This window comes from Procambarus clarkii, chromosome 10 (assembly GCF_040958095.1).
Source record: "Procambarus clarkii isolate CNS0578487 chromosome 10, FALCON_Pclarkii_2.0, whole genome shotgun sequence".
Classification (NCBI taxonomy): domain Eukaryota; kingdom Metazoa; phylum Arthropoda; class Malacostraca; order Decapoda; family Cambaridae; genus Procambarus; species Procambarus clarkii.
Genome location: NC_091159.1, coordinates 29563016 through 29577471, shown reverse-complemented (window position 1 = coordinate 29577471; position 14456 = coordinate 29563016). Strand labels below are relative to the sequence as shown.

At 44.4% G+C, this 14456-nt stretch overlaps 1 protein-coding gene across 1 annotated transcript in view; it reads left to right on the top strand.

Moving 5' to 3' along the window:
• Positions 1-6840: 6840 nt before the first annotated feature.
• Positions 6841-14456, top strand: part of LOC138349529 (alpha-(1,3)-fucosyltransferase C-like) — a 28748-nt gene continuing 21132 nt past the window's right edge. Inside the window, exon 1 of the mRNA XM_069321807.1 lies at positions 6841-7170. Within this exon, the coding sequence (XP_069177908.1) occupies positions 6903-7170 (268 nt within the window). The 5' untranslated portion in view covers positions 6841-6902. The remainder of the gene's footprint in view (positions 7171-14456) is intronic.

The following is a 14456-nucleotide window of genomic DNA, read 5'->3' as shown; positions in this document are numbered from 1 at the left end:
CTGTGAGTGAACACACCGCCATAGTGACTTACTGGGCAGCGTCACTCGTCCTGTTTGTAAATGAAAAGCGGTTTACACATAACTCAATTGATGACATTCAGACATTTGTGTCCTCAGGCCAGGCTCGTTAAAGCGGCGACATTCCCCCCCTCCCTCCTACAAGACGCGTTCATTAATTGTAAGATGTTGAGTATTTCAAACAGGTTTGTTCTCATGTACAGGTTAATATTATGAAAAATTGAAGTTCTAAGAAGAGTTAGTCGTAGGTTGGTTTAGGTGGTAGGTTAGGTGGTGTTATTTAGCTGTTGGCAATTATTTGTATTTGAAGTACGTGGGTGAAGCATTTACAGCGTTGTGTTCCCGCAACCCGTCCTCAGACCATGTCCATTCCATCCCAGCCCGTCCTCCAAATAAAGACCCAAAAGTGATTCCATCCACCCGCCACCCCTTCCCCCCTGGTGTTTATGAATGAAAAACGGTTTACACACGACTCACAACTGCTGACGTTCGAACACTTCCGGAACAAGTGCTTCACTGACGAATTTTGTTCGAACCACAACGCTGTAAATGCTTCACCCACGTACTACAAATACAAATAATCGCCAACTGAACCTGAACACCTAACCTAACCTATGCCTATATATGCCCAATATGTTAATATATTATAATATTAGTTTATATTTGAGAAAAATCCCGTTTTGTATAAACAGCATATTAAAATTTATGAATGTCGTCTGTGGGGTCGACCGCTGGATGGAATGGACTAGAGTCGAGGACGGGCTGAATACCAATAATGTGATCCTCCGCCAACCTGTGTACAGGAGAGAGGTGGTGGGTGTAGGGGTCAGTTGTGTTGGTGTACCGAGTGATCACTCTCCTTCACTGTGCCACTTGGGCAGCCTTCAGCCACCACAATAACCCTTGTAAGTGGCCCTTAACGTCGTCTGGGAGTGAGTAATAGATTAGATATCAATGACGCTCCTATGATATTAGATAAAGATGAGCGTAGTTTGTTTAAATACTTTACTAATTCACATTATTTTGGCGGATTTATTCATTCATTACCGAGAGTGTTAAGCCAACACACACACACACACACACACACACACACACACACACACACACACACACACACACACACACACACACACACACACACACACACACACACACACACACACACACACACACACACACAAAGAGCCAGAGCTCAACCCCCGCAAGCACAACCAGGTGAGTACAACTAGGTGAGTACACACACACACACACACACACACACACACAAAGAGCCAAAGCTCAACCCCAGCAAGCACAACCAGGTGAGTACATCAGACATATGCTGGGAATAATAACACAAATACAGAAGATATATTCCGGTCAGTTGTCGCTCGTGTCCGCCAGTTTAAGTCAGTTTTGTGAGAAATAATTCAATATGACTGTGAAATGTAGACAATAGTTGTCAACATTAGAGGCCTTGAAGACGTTAACTGTCATGTATGTCTCAGTGTTCACCGTTCATGACAGTGTTCACTGTTCATGACTGTTCACTGTTCATGAGTGTTCACTGTTCATGAGTGTTCACTGTTCATGACGAGATCGAATCCTGCTACGTCCTGTCAAACTAACGACGCTAGACTCTTTACTGTATTGATGAACACTGTGTACTGAGGCTTTACAATCAATTGTATTCAATTGTATTCAATTCCTAGAGTATGTTAGTTGCTAGCAAGTAAATACTTAATAATGGGAGGAGTAGTGCATAGAGGCTGACCCCGTCCTGTTAACTAATAAGTCGCGTTTTTTACGTAATCGTAACCAACGTTACAAATGCAACCTATTAAGAGCAATACAGACCCAAATACTCACGTTTTCTATTCATCTGATTAGATTGGTTAGGCGGGTTGCCTGGGTTCATACCCTGCGGCCCAACCCGTCCTCATGATAGCACGTCGCATTTTGACGTATTCTCTTCCTAAGACCAAAAATCGTCGCACTAGAACATGGCTCGCGGGATTGACGTACTGTCCCGTTTTCTGTTTTGGGTCCTCTGGTAGGTTAGGATAAGGGCACTTTATTAAGACAGTTTCTTGATGTTAGAAGGTGTGAGGGAGACAGCAACAGGTGTGAGGGAGACAGCAACAGGTGTGAGGGAGACAGCAACAGGTGTGAGGGAGACAACAACAGGTGTGAGGGAGACAACAACAGGTGTGAGGGAGACAGCAACAGGTGTGAGGGAGACAGTAACAGGTGTGAGGGAGACAACAACAGGTGTGAGGGAGACAGCAACAGGTGTGAGGGAGACAGCAACAGGTGTGAGGGAGACAACAACAGGTGTGAGGGAGACAGCAACAGGTGTGAGGGAGACAGCAACAGGTGTGAGGGAGACAGCAACAGGTGTGAGGGAGACAACAACAGGTGTGAGGGAGACAGCAACAGGTGTGAGGGAGACAACAACAGGTGTGAGGGAGACAACAACAGGTGTGAGGGAGACAGCAACAGGTGTGAGGGAGACAGCAACAGGTGTGTGGCCCCAGGAGAACCCATACCCTGAGCCAGAACACACTCCTCACACCACCTTCACACACACACCTTGTGGATTACTATATATAAAATCCTCAATGTTAACTCTTAGCCTCAAGTAAGTTTCTTGAGACAATAACATACATCTCAAAATTCAATTCAATTTGTCTTTATTATGCACCCCATACCCATCCCGTGGGCGGTGGTGTAAAGGGTTACAGAGGCACATAATCGGTTCAGGAACTGAACCCTCTAGTTCGAACCAGTTCTAGTTCGAAGAATCCTTCTAGTTCTAATTCGTTTAGCTAAGCAAATAACAATCTTTTGACGGTAGTTACACAATTATTAATGTTATATATACATGTACACATAATCATACATACATGTACATATATGTACATACTAAATATATATACAAATACATATACATATTCAATCACCTACACAAATACTCACATCAATAATCTTTTGAATCACAAGTGATTCAACAAGAGGTTCACAACAGTCACTATACAAGGAACTTTGCATCTATGATGAGTCACACAGTTACTCTTCTTGTCCCACACCCACCCAACTGGGCGGCAGCTTTACAGTCATGCATGCATTACCTACAGAAAGAAAATTTTGAATACTTCGCTAAGATTTCGGGCAGCACATCATTATGAATGAAGTACTTACACATTTCTTGGACACCATTGATGGTGTTATCTCTGAATTCCACGATTTTTTCACATTCCATTATATAATGACGCAAAGTATGCGAATAGTTCCGCTAACAGAGTTTACATTTAGTCAGATCTACATCAGCAGATGTTATAAACTCCCAGAGGTACTTGTAGCCGAGCCTAAGCCTAGCAGTGGTAACATCTAGAAGTCTGCTAACATTATTGGATGACCCATAGACGTGCGGTTTTTCCTGCATAATAGAATGATGATAGATGGAGTAACTGGTGTGAATTTCACTTTGCCTCAAGTCTCCGAAGTTTAGTTGATGTTCCCGGAATATTGCTGCCCTCAGGCTGCTCAAAGGCAGTCCAAGTTGGTAATCAATTCCCTCTTTACGAGCAAAGTCTTGGCCAACTCATCAGTTCTATCATGCATTCGGAGACCAGTATGGGAATCAATCCACAGGAGACAGACTCTGACTCCATCATTGATTATTTCAATATATCTGTGTCTAGCTTCAGAGATAAGCACGTCACAGTTTTACCTTGGGAAGCTGAGGGCAGTCAAGGATGATAAGGAGTCACTTACAATTAGCGTGTCAATTTTGGATTTATATACGCGTTCGAGTGCAAGGATTATGGCAACCAATTCTGTTTGAAGAGTGGAGGCCCAGTTACTTAGACGCGCTCCACACTCATGGGAGAAGGAACCATCTCTCCCTGTCACAACAACTGCACTTCCAGCTGCACCATAAGACTGATGCAAGGATCCATCAGTGTAAATAATCTGGGAAAGGGAGCGCTCTCTGACTAAAGCATCAATTTGGCTTAAGGCATTGTACTTTGCTTCTTGTCGAAGCAAGGCAAGCTTCTTTAACCAGCTTTTTGGGTGGGAAAGGAGGGGCAGTAATTTGGAAAGGAGTGATCTCCCATGGGGCAGGAAAGTGTCGTTGTTGTCTCTCTTGGCAGAGGTGATGAAAATTATACATTTTGATCACAATGGCAGTTTCGGTAATCCATTTAGAGGGATGCTGACCTTCAAGGGAGAAGGCTTGGAGGGCTTCAGTGCAGGGGTTAGGGTGGGTTAGCCTAAGCATCTTGATACCATTTAAAGCACTAATTTCAGTGATTCGATCACTTACACATGAAATATTCAGTTCCTTCCTCATCTCAAAAGGCCGGAGTAGCTGAGGCTAACTCTACCCTCGGACCCACTTAGGTCGGGTTGAGTTTACTTAAAGAGTAGCGATGACGGCGAGTGGTGGAAACTGTCTCAGGTCTTATAGTCCCTTTATTCTCGCCTCCCTGGGTGACCTTGACCTCTCAAGGCACGTGCTCTCGTGTCGTGCCACGTGTCAAGGCACGTGCTCTCGTGTCATGCCACGTGTCAAGGCACGTGCTCTCGTGTCATGACACGTGTCAAGGCACGTGCTCTCGTGTCATGCCACGTGTCAAGGCACGTGCTCTCGTGTCATGCCACGTGTCAAGGCACGTGCTCTCGTGTCATGCCACGTGTCAAGGCACGTGCTCTCGTGTCATGCCACGTGTCAAGGCACGTGCTCTCGTGTCATGGCACGTGTCAAGGCACGTGCTCTCGTGTCATGGCACGTGTCAAGGCGTCATCTGTGACTGGCTGGCACAATGTCATCTTGGGAAGATTGGGACCACATCGCCCAACTACACAAACCAGGTTATAATGGGTCCTGTGGCACAGTAGTCTACGTTCTTGGCTCACCGTCGAGGTAACCGGGTTCGGTACATTTCCTTTCACCTGATGCCTCTGTTCACCTTGTAGGAAACGGGTACCCGTTAGTTAGCCAACTGTCGTGGGGTTACACCCTGGGTTAGGCCGTCAGTTGTTGAGACGAACAAAATGTAAAGAAGTACAAGGGAAAACTAGTCGGGTCAAAGTGCTGCGAGAGAGCTGTAATCCTCCTCTCAGAGGTCAGAGGTCATAGGTCAACTGCTCAGGCACACTCATGTCGGTACTAAGTCTAGCGAGTGAGCTGTGTCTCCCCCCCCCCCCCCCCCGGGGAGGCTGAGAGATGAGCCTGTTAACGTGAGAGAGAGAGAGAGAGAGGGAGGGAGAGAGAGAGAGAGAGAGAGAGAGTATATGTGTGTGTGTGTGTGTGTGTGTGTGTCTGTGTGTGTGTGTGTGTGTGTGTGTGTGTGTGTGTGTGTGTGTGTGTGTGTGTGTGTGTGAGTCAGAACCAGTCAGACCCGGTATGCTTGCTGGTCACAATTATGTGTACATAAATACTTAACAACACAGCTCACCAGCAGCAGCAGCAGCAGCAACAGCAGCAGCAGCAGCAGCAGCAACAGTGGCCGGACAGCTGTTGTTGCAACACTCATCACCACCACCTGTCGTCGGGATCAACACCGGCCAATTCAACGTATACTGCCAGCGCAGGATTCCTTTATCATACCACCCTTTATATCCTTCAAATATAAAGGATATCCTTTAAATTATGTTCCGTTAACATAGTTACATCAACCTCTATGTGTGTCATCCCTAAACTACTAGAGCTTTTTTTATATTCAAGAACGTCTGCTAGAGGCTTTAAAAAGAGTGTAAATACAAGCCGCTGTGATTTACAGTATATTACATTTTACATTTCCATCTTGGGGCTCTTTACGTCAAACTACGATGTATTGGAGACGACAGGTTGATGAGTGATTGGGAAGATCAATCTTACAGCTCATCCTTATAGGTACAGATGATTTTGAAAGCAGAATTGTTAATTGTAGCAGCATTCTATTTTAGATGCACTGCTGAGAAGAATAATACAGCCATCAGTGTGGATGTATAATATTTCTGTATAATTTCTGTATCTGTATAATTTCCGTATTCTCAAGCTGTTTCTAGTACACAGTTCACCGTGTCTGCTTTGTTCAACAGCAACACATAAGCCACGTTCACGTGGACACCACAAGACATCAGGTGCTGTCTTGTGGTGTAAGTCAATATGAGACAGATATCGAGCCTGATATCACAGCTTTCCCTGATAAGCTTCTCGTGCAGAACAGATTTAATATTCACATTTTTTGGATGAACATTAAGCAATTGAAGGTGTTATGATGAGAGGTCTTTCTAGATGTGTATCATACAGCACACGTAATCATACAGCACACATGATGCAGCACACGTAATCATACAGCACACATAATCATACAGCACACATGATACACACAAGTGTGTATCATACAGCACTCACACTCTTTATATATACATGAGTAGTGAACCATCATGTATTTGTGTACACATAAAACATTTACACTTTCACAGTACATATTACACGTTACTTTAATAACAAAAAAAAATCATTTAAAAAAATTATACATGTGGTGAACGTATATATTGAGTTTTTTCGTTTTAAGCGAAATATGAGAAGATTAATATTACATTTTGTAGATTTATAATGTTGTATTTCGAAGCTGTGTAAAGATGTTTTATGGATATATTGCATAACAGAAAGCTACTTTTTTTTGTGGATACTTTTTTTTCGAGGGGGGGGGGGGTTCACTGAGGTAGTATACCTGGAGTATACCTGAAGTATACCTGAAATGGGCCTTGGGTGGAGGCGTTCTCCCGAGGTCACGTGACAACTTGATCTCTCTCTCACCAATTACAGAACCAACATTAGACCAGTTAACTCTCTCGTTCCAGGAGTGGGCCTACAGGCCGGCGTGACCCGGCTGAGTGTATCCTGGAGGATGGGCTCGAGGGAGTGGAGGGTGAAGAGGAGAGCCAGGGTGATGCTGTGTCTCCTCCTCCCGCTGTGGGTGTACTGGCTCCTCTATCAGGACCTCTCCTTCACGCCCATTTCTACCCTCCTGGCCGCCCACACCACACAGGAGCTGCGCCGCAGCCACTACCACCAGAGACGTCACCAAGAGCACCCCAACAACCACGCCATCTACAGCCACACCACCACCAGCAACCATACTAACAACCATACTTCAAGTGAAAAACCTACCAGTGGTATGACACACTAGTAACGTGAGAGAGAGAGAGAGAGAGAGAGAGAGAGAGAGAGAGAGAGAGAGAGAGAGAGAGAGAGAGAGAGAGAGAGAGAGAGAGAGAGAGAGAGAGAGAGAGAGAGAGAGAGAGAGAGAGAGAGATCCTAATGTGTGAGTGATGAGACAGTTAGTACCAGGAAGGCGCTGTGCAACATGAAATCAATAGACGCAAGAGGATGCATCATGTAATATCCTGAGGGTTGGTGAAGGCCCGCGCTCCTGTTCCACCAGCTGGTAGTCTCGTGTCACCTACCCTCTAGCAAGGCTGGGGGGCTGGGCTCTGTGTTGCTATGTCTCCCAGTAGTGGACGTCTGGACCAGCGGTCCAAAAGCAATATTACAAAATAATTTCAACTACATTTAATTAATTCAGTGCAACAATCTCCCCTCTTTCCTCTTTGCAACATTCTGCTATGCCTTATAGCTTTTCGAAGCTTATTCCACCCCCCCCCCCTTCCTGCAATAGTCGCTTCCCACAAATCCTGCTCCTGCGCTGGAAGCCTTCAGGAGGTCTCTGTCCACTGAGTGATCACCCATCCATTTACTGGGTTTAACCTGAAAGAGTAGCAAGATTCGTTCCCTCAGACCTTCTTTTGTATCAGTGTTCGGCTCTGGGGCTGCCTCCTGCCTTCCACCATACTGAGAGGAAAGTATGTATATACTGAGTATATATGGAAGAGGCTTTCCCCAGACTGGGGCAACGAAGGAGGGGGATATACTTTCTTCCTCAGTATATACTATATACATATAGTATACTCTATATATATATATATATATATATATATATATATATATATATATATATATATATATATATATATATATATATATATATATATATATGTCGTACCTAATAGCCAGAACGCACTTCTCAGCCTACTATTCAAGGCCCGATTTGCCTAATAAGCCAAGTTTTCATGAATTAATGTTTTTTCGTCTACCTAACCTACCTAACCTAACCTAACCTAGCTTTTTTTGGCTACCTAACCTAACCTTACGTATAAATATAGGTTAGGTTAGGTTAGGTAGGGTTGGTTAGGTTCGGTCATATATCTACGTTAATTTTATCTCCAATAAAAAAAAATTGACCTCATACATAGAGAAAAGGGTTGCTTTATCATTTCGTAAGAAAAAAATTATAGTAAATATATTAATTCAGGAAAACCTGGCTTATTAGGCAAATCGGGCCTTGAATAGTAGGCTGAGAAGTGAGTTCTGGCTACTAGGTACGACATATATATATATATATATATATATATATATATATATATATATATATATATATATATATATATATATATATACTCTCGCTCTCTCTCTCTCTCTCTCTCTCTCTCTCTATATATATATATATATATATATATATATATATATATATATATATATATATATATATATATATATATATATATATATATATATATATATATATACTATATGTATATAGTATATACTGAGGAAGAAAGTATATCCCCCTCCTTCGTTGCCCCAGTCTGGGGGAAGCCTCTTCCCGACTGCTGGGGTCGTGCCCTGTGAGGGTCCGGTGTTGGGCCCTTATCGGGATGCCTGGGTGCTTCCGATCCCATGGTGCTCGTCCACTGTGTGGGTGTCGCGGGTGAAGGAGTTTGTTTATAGGGTGCCGGATAAGATGTCTCAGCCGAGGGCACCGCCTGGTGGCCGGGTGTCCCCCTGACACGTGGGTGATTTGGGATGCGTACTGCTTCCGCTTTCCGATATACAAGTTTCCGGAGAAATATTAGTTGACGTCTTGCGCACACCGCTACGCCGTGCGTGGATCAGCTGCCGCCGTGAACTCGACACCCAGCCCTACAGTGCGGCGAGTCTCCCTCTAGCGTTTGCCTCTCTTTTCGTCGCCACTCCTCTCTCTATGGCCCGACACATCTAACACCTTTGACTTTCTTCTCCTCGACGTCAACGCGTCTCCCAACATCTGTCCTGGTGCAGTCATCGGGAGGGTAAACCATTCATGCAAACTGCATCTATTCTCAAGAAGAAGAAGAGAGGAAAGTATCGCAGAGTTACTTTCTCCAGTTACAGAGTTACTTGCCTCCTCCTCCACTCTACCTCACACCTCCATGCCTTCTCTCGCACCTCACCTCACACGTTGTCAACCCCGCCCCTTCACCACATTTCCCTTCCCCAGGAGGCTGAGCACGTTGATGGAAGTGTTCAACACCTTTTTCCATTCTCCTCATTCTCTGTAGTACTAAAGCCATACACAACACCCCGATAACGTACAAGAGACAATCCTATAACGGCGTACATTATAACATTCCGTTACGCGTATACCGCTGAGGTATACTTCAAGAACTGGTAATACACCTCAACAAGGCTCTACACCTCCACAAGGCTCTACACCTCCACAAGGCTCTACACCTCCACAAGGCTCTACACCTCCACAAGGCTCTACACCTCCACAAGGCTCTACCACCATTCAGTGACGTTATTATAAATGAAACACGTTCATCATTCACGGGAGCGCGGCGGCACGTGTTCGCGGCGGCACATGTGTGCGCCAGGCTTGCTATTTACACGGGCTCTGGCCGACTGATTGTCGGTACGTTATCGTGCATCCGGCAAGCAGCAGCGGAAGCCTAAGGAGATAAACAAGGCGGAGATAAGGACACGAGGCTCCCACCTACCTGTCGGGGTTGCTTACATCCCACTTTCACCCACCTGCCAGCAGGCAGGTGGGTGGGTTGTCACCCATCATACCAAGCAACCTCCACCTACTTTTCACCTAAGATTTTTTTATGCCTTGGTATGAGCAAGCCAGTTTATGGGGTCTTGGTGGTGGTAGTGGTGGTGGTGGTGGCAGGCAGTGGTGGTGCCAGGCAGTGGTGGTGGCAGGTGTTGGTGGTGGTGGTAGGCAGTTGTGGTGATGGTGGCAGGTAATGGTGGTAGTGGTGATGGTGGTGGTAGGCAGTGGTGGTAGTGGTGGTGGTGGTGGTGGCAGGCAGTGATGGTGGTGGTTGTGGGGAATTTCCCAGCCGGTAGATTCATTAAAAGTAATTTATAATATCGCGTGGATTGTATTCGGCAAAAACGGACTCTATTACAATTCTGAACTTCTGCTGGATGTTACCCTTTACACATATCTCGGGGGTGGTATTCAGTAGTAGCCTATCTATCGATAATTCTCGATTGATAGGAAAATTATAATAATGGTTAGTTAACTAAACTACTAATATTATTTTAAATACTCAAAAGGCGTCATGTATCTAGAAGGTTTCAACATGAGTATAAATGGACACCGGGTTAACCAGGCACCATGCAGGGGGGTACGCAGCTGGCGGCCTACGGCGGCTGTCCCGCGAGTGTCGCCGGCTGGATGTCGTCTGGGTCCTGGTGATCACCACACTGCGGATACAAGGGACACTCGTCATTGGGGGTCGCAGTAGCTGAAGAACGCTGTAAGGGCACGGATGTCGAAGATAAGCGTGGCTGCTAAGTTGACTTCCTCAGGAGGTCCGCTCCATATGAACAGCGGCGCCTGTTCCTACCCTGTGTCAAGTTACGTTACTAGTCACGCCACTAATTTCTGCCAATTTATTAACGAGGACAAGAAGGTGTTATTTTACGCATTATTGTATCAGTTCCAATCACAGAAAACAGTTTTTTGACTGTTTGTTATGCTGGACTGGAAGTTTCCAAGAAAGTAAATTATATTTAATGTGTATAAAGTTTTATGGCGTGACTATTTTATTTCCGATTGACTCGACCAGTCTCGCTGGGTATATTTCGCCTCGGGGAGAAAGTTGCTTAGTTCTATCTAAGCTTTACTTAAGTTCTGTCTAATATAATACTTTTAAAGCATAATTGTAGACTGGAAGAATTAAGAATTTGTGAGGAATAACAGCGAGGTGGCCAACGGTGGCTGCCACAGTGCTCCCCGAGGTCTCCCGGGGCGTCTACACCTGTACCTCACTGGAACATTAATGCTGTTAGTAGGGTCAGTTTTCTGACATAAGAAATTTAGCTTATTATAACAGGGGTTAGTAATCAGGTAGTCGGAAATTTCCGACAGTGGTGGTAGGCAGTGGTGGTAGTAGGCGGTGGTAGTGGTGGTGGTGGTGGCAGGCAGTAGTGGTGGTGGTGGGAGGCAGCAGTGGTGGCCTTACCTAACAGTGCCTCCAGGGGAATGAGCTCTAGCTCTACATACCCCGCCTACTAGCCCTGTTGCACCTGTTCTATTACAACTTAAACATTTTAACGTTCAAATTCTTTGTCGAATCTGGCCTTAGAGTTGTTGATGGAGGTGGCTTCCATTACTTATTTCAGTACATTCTACTTGTGGACCACACGTACAGGGTACCAATATTTCCTGGTAGCTCGTTTGCATTCCCCACTTCCACCTGTGTCCTCGTGTACTGCTTTCTCTTAGTCTGACGAGGCTATCCTTGTCCACCTTATCTACTCCCCTCATTACCTTGTATGTTGTGATCATATCCCCTCTATTCCTTCTATCCCCTAGGGTTGTGACATTTATTTCCACTAGCCTATCTTCGTAGCTCAAGCCTCTTATCTCTGGCACCAGTATTGTTGAACACCTTTGTACTTTTTCAAATTTGGCTTCACAAGGTGTGGATTCCAGGCCGGTGTTGCGTATTCCTGTATTGGTCTAACAAATGTGTAGATTGCCTTCAACGAGTCCTGATTCTCATTCCTAAACGAGAATAGTTCTCATATATGCCAGCGTTCCATATGCCGCCGATGTTATCCTGCGTGTGTGTGTGCCTCTGGTGTTAGTGTTGGAATTACATCCACTTTTAAATCTCTTTTACCGACTTCTGTAGTTGCCTTTCCGTAATGATGTTGATGTTTCCTGGTCTCCTCTCTCTCTTTCCCATCTTTATTACCTTACACTTTTTGGGGGTTGAATTCCAGCAACCATTTGTTTGACCACTCCTGAGGTTTGTCAAGGTCCTCTTGTAACTTCCTGGAGTCCTCTGGTTTTACATGCCTCATCACCTTGGTGTCTCCTGTAAACACTGACAGGTGAGCTTCCTGAGCTCTCTTCCTCGGGAAGGTCGTTGACAAATTAGGAAGAGCATCAGTCCTAGGACAGAGCCTTGTGGGACCCCACTTGTTACATTCCTCCAGCTTGAAACCTCCTCTGTGTTGGCGGTGGTGGTGGTCGGTGGCGGTGGTCGGTGGTGGTGGTAGTGGTCGGTGGTAGTGGTCGGTGGTGGTGGTGGTTGTCGGTGGTGAGTGGTGGAAGTGCCAGTGATGGAAGTGCCAGTGGTGATGGTGGCAGGTGGCGGGCAGTGGTGGTGGCAGGTGGTGGTAGTGGTGGTGGCAGGTGGCGGCGGTGATCACAGGAGGGGGCCGATGCTCTTAACATAATCACCGGAGCTTAACGGTCTGGGAGGCTCCAGAACACTCCACCGTTACCTGTCCGTTGCTGCCCTTGTGTGTCTGGCTTCTCCTTCACTGTTACCCGTCTGTTGCTGCCACGTGTGTTGGGACCCCCGATACTATTGGGTGACAATAATATTCCTGCGGTCACCTCCCTCGGGGATCCTCAGGGGGTCTTCCTGGACTTGCTAGAGTTCCTCATACACACACACACACACACACACACACACACATATATATATATATATATATATATATATATATATATATATATATATATATATATATATATATATATATATATATATATATATATATATATATATATATATATATATATATATATATATATATATATATATATATATATATATATACGGGAACGGGAATTTTAAGTAACAATTGTAATTACGAAGCTATAAGATGCTTATCTTAAGATACTAACAAGGTTAGGTAAGGTCGGTGTTTTCTATGAAGCTTTTTAAGGGTATCTATTATGTTTAGTATGTCACCTATGCACTTATTTAATAAGTCAATATTGACTTTACGAATTTGCGAGAACGGGTTGCAACATATGTATGTTGTTGAATATGACCGAAAGGGTAAGATTCTAACACGAGTCTTCTCAATATTTCTTACATTCTTCTTCACTGAAGAGGGTAATTGATAAATTAACTCTCCAAAATTCATTCTTTATGTCTGGTCTGATGCCTGAACGTGTTTCATAATGCTTATTACACTTTCAAAGACTTAGTTTACTCATAAAATACATTCATACTTATACTCATTTTGGGTGAGGTGATATGGCACAAAAGTTTTGGGTGAGGTGACAAAGATATGACAGAACACGAATCAAAGGGTATAACATGGATATGAGAACATAAGAATGGAAGTAACTGCAGAACGCCTATTGGCCCAAACTTCTTCTTGCTGCTACTGTATTGGTTCGGGGTCTTGAAGTGGGTAGAATATAGTTGTGCATTAATTGGCTGTTGATTGCTGGTGTTGACTTTTTGATGTGTAGTGCCTCGCTGATGTCGAGTCTCCTGCTATCGCTGGATTTATCGAGGATTTCTGTGTTGCTTGTTAAGATTTCTCTGGTGATGGTCTGGTTGTGAGAAGAGATTATATGTTCCTTGATGGAGCCCTGTTGTTTGTGCATTGTTAATCGCCTGGAAAGAGACGTTGTTGTCTTGCCTATATACTGAGTTCTTTGGGGCTTACAGTCCCTAAACGGACATGTGAAGGCATAGACGACGTTGGTTTCCTTCAGGCCGTTCTGCTTGGTCTCTGGGGGAGTTTTTGATGAGTAAATTGGCCGTTTTTTTGTTTTTGTTGTAAATTATCAATTGTATTTTCTGATTTTTGTCTGTAGGGATGATGTTCCTATCAACAATATCTTTCAGGACCCTTTCCTCCGTTTTATGAGCCGTTGAAAAGAAGTTCCTGTAAAACAGTCTAATAGAGGGTACAAGTGTTGTGTTGGTTGACTCCCTATTAGACCTATTAGACTATTTTACAGGAACTTCTTTTCGACAGCTCATAAAACGGAGGAAAGGGTCCTGAAAGATATTGTTGATAGGAACATCATCCCTACAGACAAAAATCAGAAAATACAACTGATAATTTATTATAAAACCAAAAAACGGCCAATCTACTCATGAAAAACTCTCCAGACACCAAGCAGAACGCTTTGAAGGAGACCAACGTCGTCTATGCCTTTAAATGCCCACTTGGGGACTGTAAGCCCCAAAGAACTCAGTATATAGGCAAGACAACAACGTCTCTTTCCAGGCGACTAACAATGCATAAACAACAGGGCTCCATCAAGGAACATATAATATCTTCCCACAACCAGACCATCACCAGA